General features: G+C 41.9%; 1 protein-coding gene and 1 long non-coding RNA gene across 7 annotated transcripts in view; one reads left to right on the top strand and one right to left on the bottom strand.

The window, feature by feature from the left end:
* Window positions 1–1153, bottom strand: part of LOC143843048 (uncharacterized) — a 41505-nt gene extending 40352 nt beyond the window's left edge. For all 3 annotated transcript variants that reach the window (XR_013233437.1, XR_013233438.1, XR_013233439.1), the window contains exon 1: window positions 983–1153. This is a non-coding gene — a long non-coding RNA (uncharacterized LOC143843048). The remainder of the gene's footprint in view (window positions 1–982) is intronic.
* On the top strand, window positions 650–27018 carry MLF1 (myeloid leukemia factor 1). Of its 4 annotated transcripts, none has more exons than XM_077348588.1 (9): window positions 650–827; window positions 5553–5706; window positions 14495–14539; window positions 15401–15445; window positions 18067–18153; window positions 19954–20082; window positions 22328–22487; window positions 22692–22824; window positions 24091–27018. In XM_077348588.1, the coding sequence occupies exons 1-9, from the start codon at window positions 781–783 to the stop codon at window positions 24200–24202; spliced, it is 912 nt and encodes a 303-aa protein (XP_077204703.1). In that variant the 5' UTR covers window positions 650–780; the 3' UTR covers window positions 24203–27018. The 4 variants fall into 4 exon arrangements, with proteins under 4 accessions (XP_077204703.1, XP_077204705.1, XP_077204707.1 ...); XM_077348591.1 differs by lacking the exon at window positions 650–827 and adding an exon at window positions 1279–1299; XM_077348590.1 differs by lacking the exon at window positions 14495–14539.
* Window positions 27019–27381: the final 363 nt, after the last annotated feature.

Here is a 27381-nt window from a genome sequence, read left to right as displayed (position 1 = left end):
ATTATTTATATCTTTGGCAAAATGTGGTAGAATTCTCAAGCAATAGTAGCTGGGGTTGTACCACCTCATGATGTGCGTGTTTGTGTATGTGGGGCGGGTTTTGTGTTGTAATGCTCTCTCATACCCTAGTGAAGATTTCGTGCCTTAGGAAGAAAGGCTGTGCTCAGCTCTACAAATGTTGTGCTCGTTTTGCACGTCCAAGGACCTATTAAAGTGGGGGGAAGTCCATTCTGAAATGTTCCAATCTACCACCTCAGCAGTACTCCATCATGCTGACTCCTTCCCTGCACCGTAGGAGTTCCAGACCCTTCCCGACAAGTTCTGCAGAACGTCCCAGCAAACGCATACACCTTCACACGTGCTAAAAACATGCCCTTTCACCCCAGCCACCCTTCCCAAGTGCATCCTGCCATTTCACTCCCGTTGCAAAGAGCATTCAAAGTGGATCGAACGGTCATGAATTAGTGCGCGTGAAAACACCCTACAATCTTTCGGCAGACAACCACCCCGCACCCCCACCCCCCGTGCGCCATGGCTCTGGCTCTTGCTTGGGCCTCCGTTTCCATGGCAGCAACCCCGCCCCACTGTCGCCCGCCGCCATGTTGGGTCCCCGCCAGGGCCAATGAGAAGGCCGAGGCGCCGAGGCCGAGGCGGGGAAAGGGGCGGGGCGGAGACGGTGAGGGCCGCTGCTAAGAGCCCGCGGGAGGGGAGCCGCCAACGGAAAGAGCTGGAGCGCAGCCCGGGCTGAGGTCGCAGAGGAGCCGGTTCAGGAGCGCAGCCATGTTCGGGGGGCTTTCCAGGGTTTTCGACGACGACCCCTTCTTTCGGTGAGCGCGGGCCCGTGAGGCGTGGGGGCGGGACGGCTGGCCTGGCCTGTCGGCAGAAGGCGACCGCTGGGAACGGCGCCTTCACTCCCCCCCCCCCCCCGCTGCCTCTGCTTTGCCTGCTTGCGGGCTCCCGGGCGCGTTGGTATCCGGCTCACCTGGGCTCGGTTGGAGGTTTCCTGGGTACCTCAGGGCGGAGAGCTCGTGCCGTTCCTACGTTCGGCCCGCGTCTCTCAAGGGGGGAGGGCCGGTTGCTTGTCCGGCTGGGGTGGGCTCTCAGGAGGGGGCTGCTTGCCGGTCGCGTGCCTAAAACGTTGGTTTTCGCAGTTTACGCAGCAAAGAGTCTGGGAAGAGTTCTTTACACAATGCAGTCCTTAGCACTCGGACTGGGTGCGTGCGGGGTGTGTGTGTGTGCAACCAAACCAGCATATAATCCGATTGACTCATGCCTTTCCCACTCTTGGACACGCTAAGGGTTGGTGAGAAAATAAACCTGCAAGGTTCTTGTTGGGGGAAACACCTGCGATTTAAAGACAAATGCTTTTTAGAGGGTATTATGGAAGATGCTTATTTTTTTTTAACTGTATTGTTCATATTAAGTGCTAAAAGCTAGTGAATAAGATCAGGAAATGTTTGTTGAATTTAGCAGGCTTCTTCAAAGTAGAACAAACAAGGAGGAGTTGTATTCTGACTTGAAATGTGTGTGTGAGGCCCAAATTGCTTCAGTACTTCGTCACGGTGGATTCTTCCTGCTTTTATGTGTCAAACCTTATGTCATACCTTAATCCTTTTTGTTAAAAAAGAAAGAACTGAACCATGTAGGATGTACTATGATTTAAAATGTTTTACTACTTGCTGCACAGTACTTCCTTTTTTAACAAAAAGGATTGTTCCTGTTTGTAGAAACATTTTTACACTTGAGGATTAGCTCCTATGATCTTGGTGATGTTATCTTTTAATTAAGTATGCCTGGAGGTGGGCATGTGAACCTCTGCATAGATAGGCTTGAAAGTAAGTCTCAGCCATTTATATACTTGTGTCAGGACAGGAACTCTGGAAGTTTGTGTCACATTCAAAACTTTTTAGGCAGCTAGTGGCTTTTTAGAAAGATCCTTTATTTTAAAGGATTCTGACCTACTGTAGGTTAAAATCAAAATTATTAAAGATTTTTCTATTCCTTGGCTCCATCATCAACCAAAAGGGAGACTGCACCCAAGAAATCACAAGGAGATTGTGTGTGTGTGTGTGGGGGGGGGGGAGCCATAAAGGAGCTAGAAAAGATTCTTAAGCGTGTTGCTGGTGACCGAGATCAAGTTAATTAATCCTGTACTGTTCCCCATTACTATCTATGGATGTGCAAGTTGGACAGTGAAGAAAACTTACAGGAAGAAAGTTGATTTATTTGAAATGTGGTGTTGGATGGGAGTTTTATGGGCACTGTGGACCACCAAAAGGACAAATAACTGGGTTAGAATCATAAAGTTGGGATTCCAGGGTCATCTAGTCCAACCCCCCTATACACTTACAACTACCTGGCCACCCTCAGTGACCCCAATTTCATGCTCAAGCCTGAACTCTCCCTGGAAGCTAAAATGACTAAACTGGGCTATTGTACTTTGGTCACATCATGAGAAGACAAGAGGAAATGGAAATAACAATAAAGCTGGGAAAAATTGAAGGCAGCAGGAAAAGAAGATGGATGTCATGGCCTGTGGTTTGCAAGACCTGATCAAGACTGTTAAGAATAGAAGGTTTTGAAGGTCATCCATTCCGTAGGGTTACCGTAAGTTGGAAGCTACTTGACGACACTTAATATTACACGCAGCCTGCTACAGAAAGTCAGACTGCAACATTTCTATTGTTTTTTTATGTTGGTGTTTGTGAACAACCCGAAGGGACACCGTCAGCACTTGGATGCAGTTGTTTAAACAAGGGCAACTCATTACAACGGCTTGTCTTGCTTTCATGTGTGTATATATGTTTACTCATTATTTTAATCAGACTTGATTGTGCAGCTCAGGCTGAGCTGACTTCAAAAGGTCTGGTTGTCTCTTAGCAGCTGTATGCTCTAGTTAGTTCTTTAACTCCCAAAACATGGTCACACCCAGTCCTACTTCTTGTGTATCTCCTTATGCTAAAAATTGTATATTGTTCCAAATCCTTTGAAGCTAAAGTGGAAGCAGCTGATGATTTTGACACTGTACTTTTCTAGTGCAATTAGCAAGGCTTCCAGTTTTTAAATTGGCTTTATAGTCATGCACAAACAGTCTTGCATTTGTGCAGAAGGTAAAGGGGACTTGCCTGTTTCTTTGGGGAATGGATTTGATGGAGTTAGAAACAAAACCACTTACCACTTACCCTTTGCATGTCTTATATCAGGGGTAGTCAAACTGCGGCCCTCCATGGACTACAATTCCCAGAAGCCCCTGCCAGCGAATGCTGGCAGGGGCTCCTGGGAATTGTAGTCCATGGACATCTGGAGGGCCGCAGTTTGACTACCCCTGTCTTATATCAAGAAGTTATGTAGTCGTGTTTCTGGCTTGAAGGCAGTGTTCAGTGATGGCTCTGATTTTCAGATCATGTCACACCAGTACATTTTAGTTTCTTTAGCTTCATATTTGAGTCATAGTTAGGCTTTAAAAAATGCACAGCAAACATCCACTTGATAGATGTTTTACTTTGCCCTCTTAATTGTCCAAACTGGAACTGAAAATTGGGTTGCATTTGAGACAGTGTGGCATCTAAAAAACAGAACTTGAAGAAAGCACTGGTGAATAAAATCCACATTGTTATATATGAAGGAACAAAAACATTAATGGAAGCAGAAAGCTCCTTAACAAGGCCAGCAGTGAGCAACAATGATTTGTTTTATTGCTGACAGTGCAGATTATTTATTATAATAATGTATAATGTATATTACATGTTTACATGATATGTATATCCTGCGTCCTGTGTCTGTTCATAAGACATATTTAATTGTGTACACGAAACAATCAACATAAGGAATAGAATAATAAATATAAAATATGCTTTATCTTTTATCAATAGAAACTTTTCTTCAGCAAAGTAATTTGCATTCTTGGCTTACTAATTCATTCAGCTGCTGCTAATATTGAAAGAGGGATCGTGGCTAATATAGCAAAGCTAAGACTGATCTGTGACCCTTTGCTTAGTTTGCACCTCTGCCATGAACTCCTTTGTGTGTACTTTTTCAGAGTTCCCAATAATGGATCTCTTTGCCAAATGATAGAACAGAATTCAAGTCTCCCCCACCCACCCCGCTTGTCATTGAGCCAATAATTAGTGCTGGCCACATCCCTTACAAAAAAAGTCAGCCTATGTTTTGGAAGCATCATAACATAAAAGTTAATGAGGTGGATATAACAAGGTCAATGTTTTATACATATTCATTAGAGCATTCTCAGAACTACTGTAGCTGGCAAAAATCCTGGAGGTGTTGTTCAACTGTCAACTGATCACATCCTGGGATCCCAAATAACCATGTGCAAAAATATCTAAAGATCCTGTAGTTTTCCTGATGTCTCAGTGACTGGTAGTTGACCTGTTCAAGAGCTGTTTGGAGTCCCGTCTAAACTGTATCCCTTTACTTTGCAAGCTGCATTGCATCAAGTGGGCATGTCAGACTAGATCTTGCATGTGGATAGGGCTACCTTGGGACAGGATTAACTTCTAAAGCAGTGTGCTAATAGGAAAGCTTCCGTTGCCTCACAAGGATAGATCTTGAAGTGGCAAGCCAGAAATACTGTCTGTGATAAAATTGGCTTTATAAATGTGTCTGTCCAAGCAGCTGCTTTTGGGACGCTCTAGTTGATCTCAGCCAAAGACTTTCTTTGTCCCGCCAAGTCAACCCCCCCCCCAAGTAGCTAGGACAGGTGCAGAACCAGTTTTCCTCCTGCAAAAAGCAACCCTGTGAATTTAGTTCTCCAAGAAGTATTGGCCTGCACTCAGATTCTTCATATACTTTACAGCTACCACTGATGCCTCGTACAAAACCAGCTGTTCTAATAAAGCTTTTATATGAAAATATATTAAAGCTGCAGATCAGTTTTAAAAGGAATCCACATAAAAAGGAGAAAAATTCTGATGTTTAGCAGCTTGTCCCCTGTTATAATGGGGTATAGTCATCTGTGAGACCTGCCTGTCGAAGCTACAGCATACGTTTTTTCCACTCACAAAATATGCAACAGAATACATACGAGTGAATTTAAAGAATGACCAGCATGCTGGGAGAAATAATATAATTGAAGGCTCCTGGGGACTCTTGAGTTCCTTCCAGCTGGCTTTCCAGGAGGGAAAGTAATTCTGCTGTGTGTCTACATTGGGAGTTATTGAAAGATCCCACTGCATCCAACGCAAATATGTGCCAGAACTATCTGACCTCAGAGGAGGTCACAGACTACATCTCTGTGTGAGTTAGGCTGCATTCCTAAGCTCATTTACTAGAGAGTGAGTCCCATTGAACTCAGTTGGGTTGCTTTGAAGTAGAAGTGCTATCTCTTTGGGCATGTGAATTGTGCACCAGTTTAAATTTGCAGAAAAAAGAAAAGTGTGCCTCCACTAAAAAAAGATGTAAGAAACAGTGCACTCTTTATTCCACTATAGTAATAACTAGTGCTAATTTTTAAACTTAAAAGCTTGCCTGTTTTCTGAAAACACAGATGTGAACTTTGAATGATTCCCTCCTACACTCTTTCATATCTTTTCCAGGGATTCTTTTGCTGCACATCGTGAGCATATGCATCGTATCTTTTCTGAACCTCTTGGTCCAAGTCCATATTTTGCTATTAAAGATGGTGGTGAAAGAACTCTAGATCAAAGAGGACGTCCTGATTCTCGGGTTGCTTTGAGGGACAATCACAAGGTATATTTTATATTGTCTTGCAGATTACATAATGCATGTATTGAATTCTTTCTTCGCTACTCTGCTACTAATTTGTTGCCTAGGCTAGTCTGCTCACTTCTCACTGAGTCTAGTTTCTCGCATGAAAATTGGAATAATTATGCTTAACTCCTGTAGTAATTAATCAACCAAAATTAGAATGCTTTACCTCATAGAGTGGACAAATGAAACAATGATTGGCCCAAATACAATGTAAGTTTTCTCTCCTACAGGCTGTATCAGTGGGCATCCTGAGCCTTCTATTTACACCACAAGTTTATTTGATTGTAATGTTCATGTAACACTATTGTGCCTTGATTTATGCTGCTGAATTTGGGCACCTTGTTTCATCATAGTTATTCTTGCAGAGGCAGGATGTCTTGGAATTTGCCTATAAGGAAGGTAAATCAGTTGATGCAAAACTGAACACGTCACTCTGCAACAGAGCACCTAATAGCTTTATAAAGAATAACTTATAGATTTAGGCATACACTTACACAGAACTGTGTATGTCTATGGCACAGTTATGTCTACAAACTTCTTGTTTGATTTTTTGAGTTTGGAACACAATATGTATTTAAACACTTACTTTTAGCCTTTGGGTACTCTTTCCTGACTACTTAATGCCTCAGCTGATCCAGTAGAATTTGCATTCATATATACTTTGGCTACAGGGGGATATGGCAAAGAGCCAGGACTAGTAATCTACACACTGATAATTGAACTGGTGCTTTAATAAACCTAGCAGCAGAAACTCATCTGCAGGTCACTAGGTTAACTTCCAAGTACTTTTCCGCCATGTTAATAGTCCCAAAGCTGATTTCAGTAGAAATTCAGTTGTTTAGTATCCATTTTTGCTTATCTGAGAAGTTCCTGGTCTGTTTTAGAACATTTGATCAATTAAGAAAAGATAACTCTATACATTTGCTTCTTAGCCTCTTATTACAGGCCTGAGGATGTGCAACAAGTTGGGAAGCGGAAATAATCAATTAAACACATCTATATTTCACCTTCTCTAGTATCTTAAACGAATGGTCTACTCCAGACTAAATGATTTAATTGAAAAGAGAATGTATTGCTTTGTAGTTAAATGGAACTCCAGATACAAACATGCAAACTGTGTCCATATAATCTAAAGCAAATGTGCAAACTGTTGTGATGAATGTTCCTCACGTTATATTCAAATGTACTCTGATATACCTGATTATCTTGCAAATATCAGTACGACCCATTATGCACGGGGGTTTTAGCACACATTTGGGGTGGAATGGCGGCGACTAAAATCACAGATAACACACGGTGCTGGCTGCAACCGGCTGCAGCTTCGGTGCATGCCGCTGAAAAAGCCGCGTCAGCAAAACGAGGAAGAAAGCGCAACTTCCGGGTGACCGGTGCGCAACCAGAAGCGGCGCCTGGATCGCCTCGTGCATAATCGGTTACTCTGGGTTTTGCCGCCGTCGCGCCCCGCCCTGTGCATAACCGGTGTGCGTCGCGTCTTCCCCCTCCACGTTTTCCATGTGACTCTAAATCGCCGTTTCGGCGGCTGTGCATAATGGGCCCATATGACAACCCCAAGCAGTACTGCACCCTTCCGAGTCCACTGAAGTGACAGGGCTTAGAGAGTAAGTTGCCTTAGGATGGCACTCAGAGCTTGTTCACCAACTGGGCCTTGTCATACATGCAAAAGGTTTCAGTGTCTGCATCAACAGTATACTGTTCAGTATCCTCATCAGAGCTCTTTTTCCCAGCCTCTCCAACAGGCTCAGTATAGATCTAGGTTCAGATCCAGACATGGTCCCATTCAATATCCTTCTAAATAGCCCAAGCCTCCTTTCTGCCAACGTTTGGCATCATAGACATCCACTCCTTTGGGGATGATGTTCCAGTCCTTGGCCAAATGGCAGAAGATTATTTTGTATTCAGGGGTCATGAGCATTATCGGGAGAGGCTACTGCCTTGAGTTTGTTCAGTTATCACTGTTAACATCACTTTACCAGGTGTTTTTTCTCAGGTTGATCTAGGTGCTAAATGCCCTATTAGAGAAGGGCACAGTTCAGAGATTAGCACCTAATGTTTCTGTGTTTGGCTATTATTTTTTTCTTGGTTAATAAAAAAAGACAAGGGACATGTAGCCTGTTTTTAATCAACAAGGTCTCAATTCTTTCCTGGGGGTTTATAAATTTATGATTATTTCCTTGGTCTCTGTATTGCAACTATTCAACCCTGGAGTTCGGTTTGCAGACCTGGAGATGCAGGAATTGTAGTTCACCCCAAAGACAGGAAATACCTTCAGTTTAAATTTTAGAAAGTCATGTTAAGAGTACAGGGTCCTCCCTTTTGGTTTGTCCACTACTTCTTATAGTCTTTATAAAATGTATGCCAAATATGGCAGATCACTTAAGAACACAGAGATGCTCTATCTTCCCTTATTTAGGTGACTGGTTATTTGCTGCCCCTTCTGAACTTGAGCCTCTTGTGGTGCAGAGTGGTAAGCAGCAGAAATGCTGACTGAAGCTGTCTGTCCATGAGGCTGGGAGTTCGATCCCAGCAGCCAGCTCAAGGTTGACTCAGCCTTTCATCCTTCCGTGGTCGGTAAAATGAGTACCGAGCTTGCTGGGGGGGTAAACGGTAATGACTGGGGAAGGCACTGGCAAACCACCCCGTATTGAGTCTGCCATGAAAATTCTAGAGGGCGTCGCCCCAAGGGTCAGACATGACTCGGTGCTTGCACAGGGGATACCTTTACCTTAACTTGAATTAAAATCACAGGTGTCACCACCTCTGGAGACGTGCCAGAGATTGGGTTTAAGTGTTAATTGGTGCTTGGCTAGACTCCACTGCAGTTAGCGTTTTCTTGCCAATAGACAAATCAGTATCTATAAACAAAATTAGCTAATTGTTTATCTCAAATAGGCTTCAAGAAGCTATTAGCATTCAGAGACTTTTAGGCCTAATGGCCTCAACCATCCTTTGTGGCCCCATTTGCTCAGCTCAGAATAAGACCTCTGCAGAATTGGTTTATGTGAGTGTTTAACTACCCTGCGTTCATAGACCCAGTGTTTCTCCACCCCAAAACTGGTTTTAAAGGGTTTATGAAGGTGGACCCATGGAGCTAACCTTGTACCTCAGGTTCCATTTTGGTTCCTTTTCCAACAGCTGACTATAACAGGTGTTTCCCTTTCAGGCAGGGATGCTGATTATGGGGATAGGTGTGTAAGGGTTGGAAGCTGAAAAAAGATTACACAGTAACCTCTTGGAACTAAAAGCTATTATTTTGCCCTTAACTCCTATGCAGTTCTTCATGGGAAGTTTGGTCCAGATTTAAACTGACAACACTGCAGCTATGTGTTATATGAGCAAGTGGGGGAGTGCACTTGCCTTCCTTTATACCAGTTGGCTACTGCCATTTGGGTGTGGGTAATTATGAACCAGATAGTTCAACTCATCTACATTGCTGGGTCGGAAGACATCACTGTGGACTAATGGAGCAGACTAGGGGAACCCACACGTGAATGGTCCATTCACCAAGCATACATGTACCCCACTTTCCCCCAATGAGGCTTCCTGCTACAGCTTTCAACTCTGAGCCCCTCCCACTTTGTTGCTCAAGGTCTGGTCTAGGCATACTCCCCCTGGAGAGCTCCCTTCAATTCATTTGGCATCAGGTCTTATTTATACCTTCCATCTCTCTGATAGGGAAGGGAGTATCTAAGTTGGTCAGGAACACCTTCCACTGCATCCTGATCATCCCTTTCTGGGTAAGACAGATATCGTCTTAGGTCCTATTATATATCTAAGGGCATAGGTTGCAGACCTATGAATGTACAGAGCACTTTCTGCCCAGAGGTGGAGGAGGTGCACCCGACTGCCTGGTTGCTAACTGCAGAGCAAACAGCTCTTCTCTGACCCAGTGAAATCAGTTCTGGTTAACACTTACCTTTAACCAGGCTCTCCTACTCTCATAAATGGAGGCATTTCATCCTGTGGTGAAGGATCAGGGAGGTTTCCCCTACTAACTGCCCATTACTTATGATTTTAGAATATTCACTATCCTTAAAGAATTCAGGTTTATCAGTGTCTTCTGTTAAGGTCCATCTAGCTACACTTCATGGTCAGGTAGAGGGTAAATCCATGTTTTCACATAAAGTTTCAAAGAAGTTTTTCAAGGGCCTTAATAATTTGTACCCTCCTAGGACATCCATTGTATCTCAGTAGGTTCTGTCCCTTGTGCTGACTCATCTAATGCACATTCCTTTTGAACATCTGGCCACCTATTCCCTGGTAATCTTTGGTGTCTTTCCTAGTGGTGATTATACCTGCCAGGAGAGTAGGAAAGGTAACAGTGGTTTTAAGACCCAGTGTCCATATTTTGCCCAAAGTGGTTTCTAGACTTGTCAGGAGATTTCACTTCCCACCCATTCTCCGCACCCATCATCTACAACTGAATGATGACTTCATGTTGTTGTTAGTTGCGACGTCATGTCCAACCCATTGTGACCCCATGGACAATGATCCTCCAGGCCTTCTTGTCCTCTGCCATTCCCCGGAGTCCATTTAAGCTTGCATCGACTGCTTCAGTGACTCCATCCAGCTGCCTCATTTTCTGTCGTCCCCTTCTTCTTTTGCTCCCAGCGATGACTACATAGTAGATGTTAAATGTGCTTTATTATTTTATTTAATAAAGAGAATAAGGGAAATCAGAAAAGTTTGTGAATTATTTGTCTGCTTTGCTCACACCTTGAAAGGAGAGGCAGCAGACTTGAACAGTATCCAGGTGGATTGTCTGCGTGGTCAGGAGAACCTTTGAACTAGCATCAGTGGCTTGTTCTTCGCAGATAAGAGTACACTCCATGAGGAGCCAAGCAACATCTGCTACCCTCCAAAGAGGCATTCCATTGGCTAATATTTGCAGGGAAGCAACCTGGTCCACATGAGATACAACTAGATGAATGAGAGTTGGGCAACACCGTTTTATTATAGGACTAATCTGTTACAAAAACGGTCTTATGCAATATCCTAGGCAGGGGGTATAACTCTTGTCATGCCAGTAGATGTTATTTTTAGTTCTTACATAGTTTTCATAGGAATCATTTTAGTTGTGGAAAATGTATTTATCTATTTAGTTGCTTATTTACAAGGAGATAAGATGCAGTTCTTGCTGATAATTTGCATTGGTCAGACTAGCTTAATACCTGAGATTCTGCTAAGTAGTAGAAATAATTTGAAAATATTTCTTTGATGGTATGCATATTAGTGCTTTTCACCCATCTCCCTTGGGCCTATATTTTAGTAATCAATCACTGTATAGATTTGGGGGTTAGGGCCAGTCTTCTGTCAGCAAGAGTAAGCAAGTTTGCAAAAGTAATTTTTTAAATATCTTCCTCCAATATTCTCCACGAAAATGCTTCTGAAGACTGGAAATGATTCAGAACAGTGTGCCATGCAGCAACTGGGTATTGCAGTAGAAGGAATAATCGACCAAATCTGTCCCTCAGCACCTTTAAGACCATCAAAGTTTTATTCAAGTTACAAGCATGCAAAGAAGTGTGCATGCACACACAAGCACACCTTGAATAACATTTTGTTGGCCTTAAAGGTGCCATTGGACTAAAATTTTGTTCTGCTGCCCACCTGAACACAGCCCACAAATACAGCTGCCCACCTGAACAGATCTGTCCATGTGAAAGCCAGTAAGTCAGCAGTTGTCAGTTCCCCTCTTGATATAGCGCCACACACCACAAGCTATATTATTCTGGAAGGTCTCCCAGTATTCATAAATGGTTTTTGAGGGTACTATAGAGAGAAGGGAATGCTTGGTAGTGAAGATTGTTTACACTAGCTGTTACAGAAGTATTTGACCCAACTGAGGGATAAAATTACTTGGAGGGGCTGTGCTTTTTGCCTGTATGGGTGCTGTAGAGCTGGCTAGCTCTCTGTACTTGAGCATATTATTAATCCCTGAATAAACAGTCCATCTATTTGTGCATTGGTTTTGCCAGAAAATAGTTTTCTGCAGTAGCCTAGAACTAATCTAATGGTTTTGCTTAAGCATTGGTGATGATGAAGATGTCATCCGTTCAGTCATTTCTGATCCTCAGCGATTCTATAGGAAAGTCTTCGCCATGCACCCCTGTTTGGTGTGGTTAGGCTCCAATTAGCCATGCTTTCCAAAGGCAGGCACCTCACTGTACTAGATCAGGCCAGGAGATTTGGGATCAAGCCCTGCATGGGAAGGGAGGAATGAAGGTAGTGCGCAAGTACAGTAGCAAGTGGTGTGTGTGTGTGTGTGTGTCCCACAGGCAAATCTCAGTTGAATCTGTTTGCTTCCTAGGGTTACAGCCCTCTGCAGAGCAGTTGGCATCATTGTTTTCTTTTTAAATGAACATATTGTCTGATGAAATCTCACTTCATTAACATATGGCAGACACCTACTTCAAAATGCATGCAACAGCTAATGCTCCTATTGGGCTAGGTTATAAGTAACCTCTTTAAGCTCTGTGGCAGATTACAAAATGATAATGATGCAGATTATTCTACAGCAGGAAGTTAAATGTTCTAATTTAGGTACTTACAGAGATAGGAACAACATCTCAAACCAGCTCCTGTGCACTTATTTCCGTGCCAGCAGCATATCGCTAAGCATTAATGCTCCATTCTGGTTGTGTTCAAGGATGACTCTTCAGGTATGTAGCTGAATTTCTTTTGGACTTGAAAATGTTGCAGCAGAGTCACTGGTGGGATGGCTGAATGAGATTCTCTGCCAGTGGGATGAGTGGAGAATGTATAAGGAAGCAAAGGGTAGGTGTAAGAAGAGAAGGGACTTCCAAGGGAATAGGAAATGAGAAATAGAATATGAGTCATGGGATGGGAAAAGGGGCACAAATTGTGGGCTACTAGGTAGGCAAAGTTGTTCGGCATGTTCTTACAACAGCTAAACTTGTACCATAAGAAGTATTATGTTTTTACTGCATACATCTAAAATGCTTGCTCCAGGGAAAAGCGTTTCCATGTGGTAGCTTAGTATAATGATACCTTTCATGCATGCTGGCAATTCAGATTTACATCCAGGTACTCTAATAGTTTTTTCACAGAGCGATATTCAAGAGCATTTGGCCAAATTCTGATAGTCACTGGTGTTTATTGCACCATCTATTTATATAAGTGTACCAGCATATAATTTCTTCACTGTGGATTTATAAGTCAAACCATTCTGTATATGGTGATAGATTTACTCAGAATTTCTTGGCAATGACCTTTGAAACTGCTGACATGGGAGAGAGGATTTGGTTTATCGCCAAGCTTCTATGAATATTTTAGAGAATACGTATGTATTTCATTGCAAACTCTACATTAATCTCTTGCTTTTTACATAAAATGAGTGCTTGTGTGCAGACTGGCTGCATTGCTCATTTTAATTTTTGTGACCTGCAGTTTATTCCAGCCTTTTGAAACTTAGTTACTGAAATTTATATATTGAGAAGGAACAGATTTGTTGGTTTTAATCAACATCTCTCCATTTGAACTAGCTAATCTTGACTACTGATAATGTGTGGAGAAGCAGAAGCTGTGTGAAGTACAATTGGTACCTTAAATATGTAGGGCAGTGATTTTGGCATATTAAAATTTGTACTAATTTCCTGAATTATCTGAATATGACCCTTTTGGGGGGCTAAACTAGATGTGGCACCTGCAGCCATGTTTCTCTACACTTTTGCCTCGCACACAAAAGTAAGGATAGTAATTTCTCATCAACATGTTCAGGGTCTTGGAGTCAGCTGAATCCCCCTCTTCTAGTTAGCTTTCCATAGTCCTTCACTCCAGGCACTTTTCTCTGTTGATTTTAAAAGGGGTAGCCAGATTTACTCTGTTGTAGAAAAATAAAGCAAGAATTCCAATAGCACCTTAAATATTATCATTTATTTCAGTATGAACTTTCATGGATCACAGCAGTACTCTTCAGCTATGTGAAAGGGAGCTCATAACTGGGAGTTCTTATAGGGAAGAATATTGGAGGAGTGGAAACTGCAAAAGACTCTCTGAGTAGTTGTCCGTTACCCAATTTATCCTCCTTCATCACTTTGCTTGTCTATTTAAAGCTCTGACCTCTGTCATCATCCATTATGTGTCACTGATAGTTTTGCTGGTTTATGACAGGATACACACCTGATCTTTCTACCCCAACCCCCCCGTTTCACTTACACAGAGGATGTCTACTTGAAAGATTCATGGTGGAATTCACACCAAACCTCAAGTAAGCTGTGACTCGCAAAAGCTCATATTGAAATAATGTTAAGGTTCCACCGGACTTTTGTTTTACTTTTCTCCGTGGTCCAGTATAAATGCCTGGTGTGGGGTTCGGGTAATGCTCTAGGGCAGAGGTAGTCAAACTGCGGCCCTCCAGATGGCCATGGACTACAATTCCCATGAGCCTCTGCCAGCATTTGATGGCAGGGGCTCATGGGAATTGTAGTCCATGGACATCTGGAGGGCCGCAGTTTGACTACCCCTGCTCTAGGGTGGAAGGTGAGGCAAATGTGCAGTTCTACTCATAATTTTTTGCTTTAAAGCTCATATTGTATGTGCACAAAGTAGATATGTGAACAGTAAAGATGGCTGCTGCCATCACATTTAATTAGGATCTTGCTGTGGTTTATGCAATGTTTTGCTTAAGCACAAGAAGACACATGTTTAAGACTTCATCTACCAAATAGGACTCTTTAGCCCACTGAAATTGTGCAACCATTTATACAAGCTGATATATTTCTTACAGGTGATGAACTACTCCCTTTTGCCCTTTGGCAGTTTTGGTGGCATGGTCAGTATACAATGGAAAACACAGTCTCTAACTTCTGGTGATACGGGCATTCTCTCTTTCCAAGTGCACTGCATTACTTGCGCAACAACTTTATATGAATTGATGATGCTTCTTTTTCAGGCAACAAGTTTTCCGCTTATGCCCTTTTACAGCATGGTCAGTATGCTAAAGAAATACAAATTTCTGAGTTCTGATGCTATGGCGTGGTGATCTCTCTTTTCAAGGGCCTGTCCTTACAAACTTCATCTTGTTTGGGGGTTACTTCTAGAACAAATATTCAAATGCTTCTCAAACATACCTTTCCCCCCTCTTCCTGGGATTATGAGCTTGGTTCTAAAAAGAGACTACCAGTATATACACTGAACATATACCGTGAAACCTATGGTGCTTCCCACACCCCATCCTAAATAAATTTGTCTCGGCTTCCTCCAAAAGGGCCCGGGGGGGGGGGGGGAATAAGTCTTCAAAGCCATAACATTGCACTTCTCTGAGAAATTACCAGTTAGAAACATTTTTGTACAGTTTTTACATGAGAAGGTGATTGTAGGTGTTCACCACTATGCATGGCTGTACTTTAAAAGGACAGGGAAGACCTTAGGCTTTGTTTCAGTGCAACACATGTCTGTATAGCAATTTAACAAAAACTTGCACCTCTTGGCTGAAGTGAAGATCTTGCATGAAATATTGGAAGTGTTTTTGATGGCAGGTAAGGCATGGACTATGCATTCTTGTTATGCAAATACCACTTAATAAACGGTGGATTTCATTAGAAACTACAATCTGGATTGACCTGCATGCGTTCAGTCTGTAGCCCATTGCTTTAATGCAGCATTTTACGTGAACCAATATTTTCTTTTTCAGGCAATGGATTTTCCTTTTATGCCTTTTGGCTGTTTTGGTGGCATGGTTAGTATACTAAGCGCACAAAGCCTTCTAATTTTTGACAATATGTGCTTGTCATCTTTTTCTAATTAAAGCTAAAGTTTTTGTAGTATGCCTTGTAAAATATGTGTGTTTGCGTTCCTCAAATATTCATGTTTTATCTTGTGAAGCTATTTTTGAAGGACCTATTAAAATTACCATTGTGTAGAGCTTGTAATTAATGCCAAACTCCTTCTGTCTTCTTGCTTATATTATTTCTCACAGCTATAAAAATCTGGGCACAAGGTTTATGTGACTACTACTTTCTTGTAGTCCTCTGTTCTGTCCTATCACTCAACTATGTATGTTGAATCTTCTGTTCCAAATTAGAGCTTCTATAGTGTAGGTTTCTTCTACTGTAATTCCTTTTATTAAAGGGATTGCTTGTATATTCCGAAGTGGTGTGTTTCTCAAAGTTGACACTGGCAGTCAGATGCCTGGCAAAACTTGGGATCTGTTACACTAGTGACATGGGCTCCCTTCCTTTGCCCTTTCTGTTGATAAGATACAATATCCAACTATGATTATCGCAGCTTATATAAGAACTTCTTGCATATCTTTGTGGTCTCCTGCAGGGCTACCCATGACATAAACTTTTCTAATTATGAAAGTGTTGTTATAGCTTAATGTATGTATATTCTTAGGTGTTCTCTTTCCCAGCATTCAACCTACCGTATTGGTTACTGGGGAAATGTATATTTATTGACTTACCCTCTTCTGTTCCTGGTTTGGCTTTTCCCCTCTGGCTGTTTTCTCCCTCAGTTCATTACTCTTTCCAAGTGCTAAATGGGGCATGATTATAATTGCTATGAGCCCCTATCAGATAGTTCCTCTGACATTATCAATGAAAACCAAGACAGCTTCTCATTTGCTTCCTTGCCTCATCTCATGGGAATATCTTGTTTTAAAAAAAATTACAAGCAATCTCTTTGCAGCAGTGTCCTGGTCTGGGAATTTCTTAAAAATCAAAACTATTATATTAGTTATACTTTAAGTGATGGTTTGCCTCCTTTCCTTTCCAACTTAATGTGCCTGTAGTCTCTTCTGCTGCACTAGACTGTACCTGCAAACTATATTCCCCCTCCACAATCTGCTATGTGTAATTTAGATACGGTACTGTGCCTTTTCATCTGGGATTGGGCTGTTTACATATGGATGTTTCCCTCCAATTTGGGATGAGGCCAGGCCATGGAAGATCTTGGGTCCCCCCTCAGAATCACCTGGAACATCAAGGGCTGGATGGGCAAGCCATTCCCAAGGCTTGCAGGCAATGCCAGGGGAGGGGCGCTATTCAATTCTGAACTGGTAATCTGGGAGGGGGAGTTGTAGCTGGAGTTTTGGCTGCCAAAGGGCCTATACGGAATCTTTGTTGCCATCAACATGGCAGTGTTCCAGACTGTCCCACACCTTCTGGATAAGGCTCCAGTGATAATAATGGGCCTGATTTTGGGTACTCTGGCTTGAGGTGATTGTCCAAACTGATCAAACCATTACAGCTGTTGTTCTGCCTCTACAAGTTGCTGCATTGACGAATCCAGGAGTGCCGAGAAGACAGTGAAAGTGCAGGATTATGCACACGAAAGTATATTTAGAGTTCTGAACTCTAGTTAGTATAAATCAGGGTTGGTGGGGTGTCTGAATTGAGCTATAGTTGCTGTTGTAACCTGACTTAATCCTTTAAGTGAGTCCTGTGTGCTTTCCATAAAAGATCTTGCATGCTGCTGCAGACATTCCCTGTGTATCTTGTTGGTAATCCACCAGTTGGAATGTGTGTGACAAATGGTGTCTGTGTAAACAGAAGCCATGGTAACTAAGAAGCCATAATAGACATTGGAGCCAAATCAACAGTTTGTCATACAAGCTTATTGTACACCCTCGTCAGGCCACAATTCTAGATCCTCTTCCACAGCAAGTGAAATGGTATTTCTAAATTACAAATAATAAATCACACAAGGGAATCTGAATCATGTCTGCTTTCACCAGCCTCTGAATTGCTGACCTATCTGTTGGATTAATCCATACTTTAAAGGAAGTAGCTTTTCAGAGCATTTAGCTGTAACCTAAACCGGTGGTATAAAAGGAAGGACTGAGTTTTGCCCCTTTAGCTCAAAAATAATGCTTTCAAATCACAACAGATGGCAGAAGCTAAGTTATAATTCTTAATTTCCTGTAATACTTAGTGGAGTGGGCATGTTCATTGATCGCTTTTATATTACAAAGCATATGCTATATTACTTTTGCTTCTGTTACTCATAGGACAGTAACTTGTGGTTAGGCAATATTTGCTTAAAAATTGGTGAAGGTAACAGTTGATTTTAGTTTAGTGGAGTTGCTTATCCCTTCAGATGTAATTTGGCAGCATGATAAACTCCAGAAGACTTAAGTTCAGCATGATAAAATTGAAAGAACAAAATGGCCAAAAGTAACAGTTTCAAGAAAAAGAACAAAAGAACAAAACAACCCTGTTCCTGTAATCATTTTGTTGCTGTACCTCTTCATTACTATACTGGTGCTTTGGCTTGCAGCTAGAGGAGGAGCATATGATGAGAACAATAAGATGAGTGTTCGTTGCTTCTCTAACCATCCGTTATCATCTTTTCTGGCAGAACATGGATTTTAGGGATCCCTTTTCTGCAATGGACAGAATGATGTCCAATATGAGGAACAGTATGGCGGAACTGCAAAGAAATTTTGTAAGTTACAATTTGTAAGACAGGCATGCTTAAATGTTAGAACTGTAGACAACACTCCTGTGAATAACTGGAGAAAAGAACTTGGTAGCGGGTGTATAATAGCAGTCGGTATAAGATAACTCTCAGTGACATTATTAGCAGTACTTCTTTGGATAAAATAGAATCTAGCGAGACTATTCTGTTCATATACCCTCAAAAAACATTGCAATTTTATTTGTTTATTTAATTTATACCTTGCCTTTCTGCCCAGTGGGGACCCAGGGTGGCTTACTTTCTCCTCTCCTCCTTTTTATGCGCACAACAAACCTCTGAAGTAGTCAAGGCTGGGGCTGTGCGACTGACTCAAAGTTGCCCAGCTAGTTTCCATAGCAGAACTGAACCTGGGTGTCCAAGAGCTCTATAAAAACTGCACTACACTGGCTTCCCCGTTATTAATGTTTCTTTTATGTGCCCATTTATGAAAGGAAGGGTTTTTCTTATTAGGTTTTTAAAGGACATAACTTCTGCTGGTAATACTTTAACAAACTTGCCTTCATCTTGTAGCCTTTTTCTCCCCTTGGTTGTTATTTCCACTGCTGAGTGTGGGCAGAAGCCCCTGACTGAAAGCAGCCAAGCAAATAATATTTGTGAATTGAAATGAACCCTTTTTTCAGTCCCACCAGCCCACTAACAACTTACGATCATTTACGATCTACAAAGAAGAAGTGATTACCTATAGTAAAGCTTCCCTGACTTGACTCCTGATTTAGAGTCGCTTTTTTCCTTGATAAAGCCAGTCATGTGGTTGTTTGCAAGATCATTCAATCCAACAATAAACTCAGTTCTGTATTATCATGTTTGAATAAGGCTTTTAGTATTTCTTAAACGCTGCCTCAGTTGAGAATACGTATTGGTGCCTTGACCATCTGGCTTCCACAGCCCTTGCACAGGAGAAAAACCTTAGCACATCCATTCCCACTCTGGGGCTTCCCCCTCCTGTCTGAAGTGGTCTGAGGTACAGGAATCCATTGGCATGCCTTTGTCATACTGACGTTCTCTGAGTGCCTGAGACTTGGGGTCAGTTGTTGCCTTCTGGGTTGCTTAGTTGGTCATGATTACATACACTGGTTCTTGGTAACTGTCAGTTAGCTGTGCACTCTCTTCTTCCACTTTCTTGGTGCCTATGTTGAGGGGTATGGGGAGAGAACGAATTTTTGCGTCTGTAGTAACTGGCTGCAGTATTAATTCATAAGCCAAGAAGCAACCTTTTGGGGGGGGGCACTGGTATGTAGAGTCACTGTGCTCCCTGTTGTATTGGCTGCACAATCGGTGTGCCCCAGGGGTCAAAGGAGAATTGTTAAAGTTTCCCTGGCAGCCAGTGACACTTGACAGGAATCACTGTGGCTTAGGCACCATTTCCCACCCAAATGTCCCTTCTCTATTTTCTCCATGCCAGGGCTCAGACTCTTATTGGAGGGATTGTTCCCTCGGCCCATGTTCCCCAACATAGTAATATAGAATCATAGAGTTGGAAAGGGCCATACAGGCCATCGAGTCCAACCCCCTGCTCAACGCAGGATCAGCCCAAAGCATCCTAAAGCATGCTCTCCCTACTTCAGAGTGGCAGGAGCCTTCATGCTAACTCCAGTGTTCCTTTGTGAACAATGCTGAGGACAGGAGCTTGAGTTAGCCATAGGGCATTCTTGTAAGATTGTTGACTATATTAAGAACTATGCTCAGTATTAAATATTGACTTTAATTGTTTGTTCCTGTCGTGGTGTTGACTGTTTTAAATACTTAATATATTATGTTTAATCTTAGGATAAAATGTCATTTGAGCCAAATGCACACTCATTTACATCTTCCTCTGTGATGACGTATTCCAAGAAGGGTGATGAACCACCAAAGGTTTTCCAAGTGTCTGCTCAGACACGCACAGCTCCAGGAGGGGTAAGTTTTATTCCCATTTCTTAAAAAAACAAAACAAAAAAAACCCTCTGTCTAGCACATTAACTTATGGACAATACAAGAAATATTAGGATAGCATTCACAAATGTGAGATTTCCGTGCTTAAAGATAAAAGGGAAATGCAATATTTATTTATTTATTAGTTGAATTTGTTTCCCACCACTCCCGGACTAGCTGGCTCATGACAGGTTACAAAATAAAAGCCCCCCCCCAATAAAACTCCCTTTAAAAAATCACCCTTACAATCCTCCCAGTGACTAAAATAATCTAAATTCCACCTCTCTCCCTTCTCATCAACTCAACGAGCTCCCCCCCCTCCAATCTGTGCCTGGGGGGGCGGGATATCAATAAGTGGTTAGCCTGGTGGAAGACCTCTGTCGTGCAGGCCCTGTGGAACTGTGAAAACTCTTAACAGGGCTTTCAGCTCTTCTGGGAACTCATTCTACAAGGTCAAAAAGGTCCTGGCCCTGATCAAGGCCAGCTGCCCTTCCCGTGGTCCAGGAACTACCAACAGATTTGCATCCTCAGAGCAAAGCACCCTGCAGGCCGGTGGGGTGGGATGGGAATAAGGCGATAGGCAGTCCCTCAGGTATGTGAGGCCCAGACTGCGGATGGCCTTAAAAATCAATACCAAAACCTTGATCCGAAACACAACTTGTAACCAATGCAGCTGCTTCAGCACAGGCTGGATATGGGCCCTCCATGATGTTCCTGCATTTTGCACCAGCTGCAGTTTCCAGCTCAAGGACAAGGGAAGGCCCACGTAGAGCAAGTTACAGAAGTCAAGGCTTGGAAGTGACCGTTATATGGATCAGTCTTGACCGGGGTAGCCCAGGCTAGCCTGATTTCGTCAGGCTAGGTAGGCCCTGGCTAGTATTTGGATAGGATACCTCCAAGGAGTAACACTGCAGAGGCAGGCAATGACAAACTACCTCTGAATATTTTTTGCCTTGAAAACCCTGCAAGGTTACCAAAACCTTTGAATGCAGAGAAAAGAATGGTAAGCATACAGGGACAGTAAGTGTCTTCAAATGTAATATATTGGCATTGGCTGTTAGTACACGCTTATGGAAAATATTTTAACTCCATCTGCTGCCTTGTGCTTTCATGTCAGATTAAATAAATGTTAAATACTGACAAGCAAGCTAGTAAAATGTGAATTCAAAACAATTATATACCAAACGACATGCAGTAGCTCAGATAGATGCCTTGAATCATCTGTTCCAGCCAAGTTCTTGACTTTTAATTGCTTACATAATGCTTAAGGTGCCCTTTTATTGGCTTCCTCACAGCTGTTGCATCTAATTTTGCTAAGAAATTTGAATTTGAACCCTGAAGTTCAGTTCATGGAAGATTATATATACACTGAAGAAGGCTGTCAAAAATAAACGGCAGCAGATCACTTCAGAGCTCAAACTGGCTCTTGGTTATCAAAAAAAAGCAAACCTTCTAATAATATGTGTATGAGCACGTCGATAAGTCATAGCCAAGATTTTGACGTTGTTTAGCATGACATACGAATGGTTGGTGTCACTTTCATATTGCAAATACCAGCACACACTTATCTCTGTAGCTGGAAGCTCCATTCACAGGTTATATTTAGATTAATGCCTTGGTGATTTTTGAAACCCTTGGGTTAGAGCAAAATAAAGACCTTGAGATGTTAGGACCCGTTCCTACCACTGTTCTTTATAAATCTAAGACAGGCCTGTTGTGGCCACTATTCAGGAAAGTAATCACACCTGCAAGAGAAGTGGCCATGCAGGGAAATGGATCTCAATTTGTGGGTCTGATTTCTTTTTGGACTGCAGGAGTTTTCATTGCTGAAGAGACATAATACCACTTAAACTGAATAGCTGCTTGTCTCTTCAAGCAGTGAGAACTGCTGCAATGGAAATGTTTAAGTCCAGGGCCACTGGTTTTAGGTGCCACTGGACTCAAACTTTGTACTGCTGCTTCAGGCTAACACGGCTACCCGCCTGAAACTGCAACAGAAATGGTAAGTAAATTTCCAAGTGCATGCATAGTTTTTGCCTTTGCTCAGGTCTCGGGGGTATTTTACTCTACTTCTTTGTAATCCCCTCTCTCCCAAATTCCAACTCCCAGTTTGCAATCAAAGTGCTTATGTTTACTGTGTATGCTGTTTCCATAACGTTCCCAAATTTGATTGAAATGCAAGAAAGCTGATTGGAAATACTGTAACTCAGTGGAGCTTTTAAAAATACAGATAAAAGAAACCAGGAAAGCAATAAAAGATTCTGAAAGTGGACTAGAAAAAATGGCTATTGGTCACCACATTCAAGATCGCGCTCATGTCGTTCAGAAGGCAAAGAACAGCAAAACTGGTGAAGAAGAATTAAATCAAGACTTTATCAATTTAGATGAAGGTAAGAAACCTGACTGACAGCCTGCGGTTGTATATGCATTGTTTTAAAAGGGTTATATAAACTGCTCACGTTACCCAAAGGCTCAAACTTATTCATGCTGTATATTCTAAATTATTTTATAACAGGATTTAGCAATTTTAAATGTTGTCTGCATTGATTGTATCCCATAGACACCCTCTAACAAAAACTTCCCTTGTTGCGTAGCTGAAGCGCGTGCCTTTGATGAAGAATGGCAGAAGGAGATCACCCGGTTCAAACCCTCTGCAACAAGAAACAATATAGATAATCCAAGACCTAGAAGTATCCATCATGTAAGCAGGGAAGGTAGACCACGAAGGTACAAATTGTTGTTTGCTTCATTCTCCGGGGGCGGGGGGAAGGCGCATTCCTAAGCAGGTCTACTCAGAAATAAGCCCCACTTTATTTATTGGAGCGTACTCCCAGGAAAACATTCTTAACACTAAAGCTTAGGTCTGCAGCGTGCTCTTCTACGATATTGGTAAGCCATTGCAGTTCTTGAAGAAAGAACTGGTCATACCTGTTGTGGCAGCTAAAACCTTGTCACTTTTCCACACAGTTTTTATGTTGAGGCTGCCCTTGGAGGCCTGCAAACTTCAGTCTTTATCCTGATTTATTTTTGAGCCAATGACATGTCAGTCTAGGGCCTGAGTTCAAATCACTACATAGCCATGAAACCACTATCTCACAGCCTAACTCACATCATGGGATTGTTGTGTGGACACAGGTAGGGGGATGATCCTGCAATGAGCAGGGGATTGAACTAGATGGCCTTTATGGCCTCTTATGTGATTGTATAAGGACATTATATGCTGCCCTGAGTTCCCTGGAGAAAAGGCAGCATAAAAATCTACAGCTATATAGATCTCAAACTGAAGCTGGATAAAAGGAAGTCTTCATGTAAAACTGATTGCCCTCTTCAGGGCAATACGTGTAGGAAACAGTATGAGAGCATAGTGTAATCACAGTAGCTTAGTTGCATTTTAGGTGTTTTGGCCTGATATTGAATGAGCTGCTATTAGGCCTATCTTGCCAAGGAGCTGGATTCGGATGTGTGCAGGTTTGGCTGGGGAAAGTAATGACCACAGGCATAGATGTGGAATCGGACAGATTAATGATGGGACAAGTCCATCCTAGAAAAGACAAACAGAGGCAGTAGACCTCTGAATCCCAGAGCCAGGAGGCAATATCAGGGGAAGGCATTGGCCTCTCTGCTCTATTATTAGCCCTCCATCATAACTAGTTGACCACTTTGAGACAGGATGCTGGACCAGATGGACCGTTGGTCTGATACGGCATGATGCTTCTTATGTTCCTATTATGTCATTCTTGTCTCTTCCTCCCCATCTCTTGAAACTGATTGTTTGAGCCATGGGGGTGGGAGAAGTGAAATACAGTGTAACTTGAACTCAGTTACAGTCTAAGTATAGCCTTGGCTTGCAACTGTTTTAAAGACCTTCACCAAGTGCCCTTAAGCACAGTGGTATCTTTAAGACTAAAAAGTTTTAATTCTGGGTATAAGCTTTCTTGTGCATGCACACTTCAACATGGCTACCTACCTGAACAGACTCTAACATTGTTTCAGGGAGAAGACTGTTCCAAGAGCACCTGTGGAGGGACCCAGGAAGCCTAAATCTTCTGTGGAAAAGCTGAACATTAAGGGATCACATGTTCCCCTCAGAAACAGCAAAAAATAAATTGCTCTGTTGTTTCTCATATTGATCTAGCTGTTTTAGGGGAGGACACAATGATTCTGGATCAATGAATAAGACCAAGCTCTGTCTTTTTAGCAGTAGTGAATTTTTGTTCTTTGACTGCAGAATGTTCCTGAACACTCCCTGCTAGCTGGTAACATTTGGTTTCAAGCAGTAAAAGGAAAACATTGCTACTGAAAAGCACTTTGAGGTACTTTTTTTTTTTTAGTAAGTAGACTATTAAAGCACCAATTTTCCATTAATATGAAGCACTGCAGCAAATACTAAATGGAATATGATTACAGCTACCTGTGCAACTCTTCAAAGGAATACAGTGAATAAACAGCTGTTTGTAACTAGAGTATACCTGGTGTCATTTTGGTGAAGAGCCAATAAGTCTCCAAATGTGGATCACTAAAAATATCTGAGGCTTAAAGCAATATTTCACTGCACAGCAGGTATAACAGCATGTACTGCTGTTAGGCTGCCATTATTGATGAATCTTGCATGAAAAAATCATTGAATAATTATATCACCATTCTTTCCTTCGAATTTCTTACTATGAACACTGTCTTCTAAACTGGTTGTTCTTCTTCCTTGGAAGATGTTCCTCTGCTTCAGATCATCCCTGCTTCTTGGCTAAGGCTAAGCAAGATACGTCTACCCACACACACACACACACACACACACACACACACAACCCTCCATTTAAATTTTCATTGATGGATAGGTTGGTGGTGGGGTGGCTGAACTGTGGCTCTCAAGATGTCCGTGGACCAGCAGAGGCTCATGGGAATTGTAGTCCATGGGTATCTGGAGAGTCACAGTTTTGTCACCTCTGGTGTAGGAAACATCACTAAGCTGGTGAACACCTAGAAATATAAAACCAGAGTCCAGTAGCACCTTTAAGACCAACAAAGATTTATTCAAGGCGTGAGCTTTCGAGTGCAAGCACTCTTCCTCAGACTATGAACTGACCATCATAACAGTTAGGAATATATAAGCAAAAGTTAATCCTGTTACATTAGTAAACTGTCACAGCATCAAACACAGCCACATGATAACTCCCTGTGGCTGAAAACTAAGTCACTTCCATGTGTTACAGAGTAGTAATTGGACGCATCCAACATCCACATTGCCTAAATAAGTAATAGTTTTAGCAAATAAAGTTCCATGTAGTTAAAAAGAAGAAAGTAGAGAAATACCTGGTATTTACAGCATTTAAGGCAGTCAAGAAATCACAATTCAGTTTTTTCATAGAGAAGAATTCTCAAATTGTAGCTTTGTAGTAGATCCTTTTAATTTCATTTAATTTTAATAATATCAGCATGTCCAACTATTTTGCTGGAATAGAATCCCTCCTCTTTATAAAATGGCTTCCTTCCATTACCTAATTATTTTATTTTCATATGGGGTTGATGTTAAGTTACTAACTTGTGGAGATCTTGACTAGAAAACAAAGTTCGGGCTGGGTTGTCATCAGAATGCTGATGACACTTGGCTCTTCCTCCTGCTGGGTGACCACCTTGACTCTCTGCCAGAAGCATTAGCCAGCTGCCTGAAAGCAGTGATAAGGTGGCTCAAACAGAGTCGTCTGAAGCTCAATCCTTCAAAGACAGAGGTCCTGTGGCTGGGTACAAAGGAACCATGTGAGGAAGCCAGTGTGTCCATGCTGGATGGTGTGCAGCTCTCAGTGGCTCACTCCGCCAGGAGCCTGGGTGTGATCCTGGATGTTTCCCTTGCTTATTTAACTAATAAATAAAGCACTTCTGTTATTTTAAAGCACTGGACTGAATCCATGACTGCTTGATTCTGAGAGTGAATAGGAATGCAAGGAAAATGGCCAATTTAATGCCATTTTACTACTTTCAGCCTTTATAGGGTATAGCAAAAATGCACAAAACTAATGAAAGTGATGGTGGACTGCTTACAATACTGTTTTATAATGTATCTTAAGATTGGACTCTTTTCACATGGACACTTGTCTGTCTTTGTACTGAATTCCTTTTCTTGTTACTATTTCATTATGATTTGATCCTATTGATCAGGGGTAGTCAAACTGCGGCCCTCCAGATGTCCATGGACTACAATTCCAATGAGCCCCTGCCAGCAAACGCTGGCAGGGGCTCATGGGAATTGTAGTCCATGGACATCTGGAGGGCCGCAGTTTGACTACCCCTGCCATTGATGCTTGTTTTCTTTTTTCCTCTAATAGTGGTAATTGATGGGTTGGATGTTTTGCGGTGCTTCGGAAAGTTACAGGGGTGGGATTTTTTAAAATTTATTTTACAGAACTTCAGGAAATTTCCCCCCCCCCACAAATATTTTTCACTTTTTGGCCTTTCATAGTGAAGATGCAGACTTGCTGAATATGCATATTCATTGTGAAATATTCATTGCGAAGTATTCCTTATTCTTGTGATTGCTCTGCAAAAATTTTAACAAAAGGTCAGTCTACATTAATCTACCTGAAATGCATCAATGAGATTGGTGAGTTACCGAACAAATATGCTAAAGTCACTTTAACTACTAGGTTCCTATAGGATCTATATCTTTAAAAGAATATTTAGCACATAGAGCGATTTAAGAGATTAATGGCCTCCCTCATATAACGTCTCTCTCAGAGCATCTTTTATTAACTTTTTTCAAAATTCCTTAGAACTAAATTCTGCATTTGTACCATCATGATCCCGAGTAAAAGGTTCTGCTGCTACTAATTATTTGAGTTGACAATGTTACATATTTGAAAATTCTGCAGTATAACGGAGAATTCATTAATAACACTGTACTTTTTGTTAATAAACAGCGTTTCAACAATATTGTGCCTCTTTTTCATGCCATTTTGAGCATTGCGAAATGTGGCTGATATCAGAAGTAAAGCCATCAATGCATTGGAGAGTTAAGCAACATGGGAAAATTTTAAGAAACTGGCACAGACAGACATCTCTTAAAGTAGGCATGAGCTCAAAGTTTGTATTTTATCAATTTGATGATGTTACCCACCCTGAGCCTCATGGGAAGGGCGGGCTATAAGAATAAAGTTTATTATTATTCTAGTACTATTGCTACCTAGTGTTCCAAGTCCTTGAGGTTTTGGCAAGAGCTAGCTGTATATTTGTTTCAAACTACCCTTAATGCAGCTCTCTCCGCAGAGTGTGAACAGAGCCTTTAAACCACCAGTA

This window comes from Paroedura picta, chromosome 8, assembly GCF_049243985.1.
Source record: "Paroedura picta isolate Pp20150507F chromosome 8, Ppicta_v3.0, whole genome shotgun sequence".
NCBI lineage: Eukaryota > Metazoa > Chordata > Lepidosauria > Squamata > Gekkonidae > Paroedura > Paroedura picta.
Note: the sequence above shows the minus strand (reverse complement) of the source record. Positions and strands in the feature narration are given on the sequence as shown.

What these genes read in the sequence shown, in the direction of transcription:
- MLF1 (XM_077348588.1), top strand. Translation starts at nt 781, where the DNA reads ATGTTCGGGGGGCTTTCCAGGGTTTTCGACGACGACCCCTTCTTTCG. An exon ending in CTTTGAGGGACAATCACAAG is followed by an intron (nt 5,707 to 14,494) that starts GTATATTTTATA and finishes TATTTCTTACAG; the next exon opens with GTGATGAACTACTCCCTTTT. An exon ending in AGGGAAGGTAGACCACGAAG is followed by an intron (nt 22,825 to 24,090) that starts GTACAAATTGTT and finishes ACATTGTTTCAG; the next exon opens with GGAGAAGACTGTTCCAAGAG.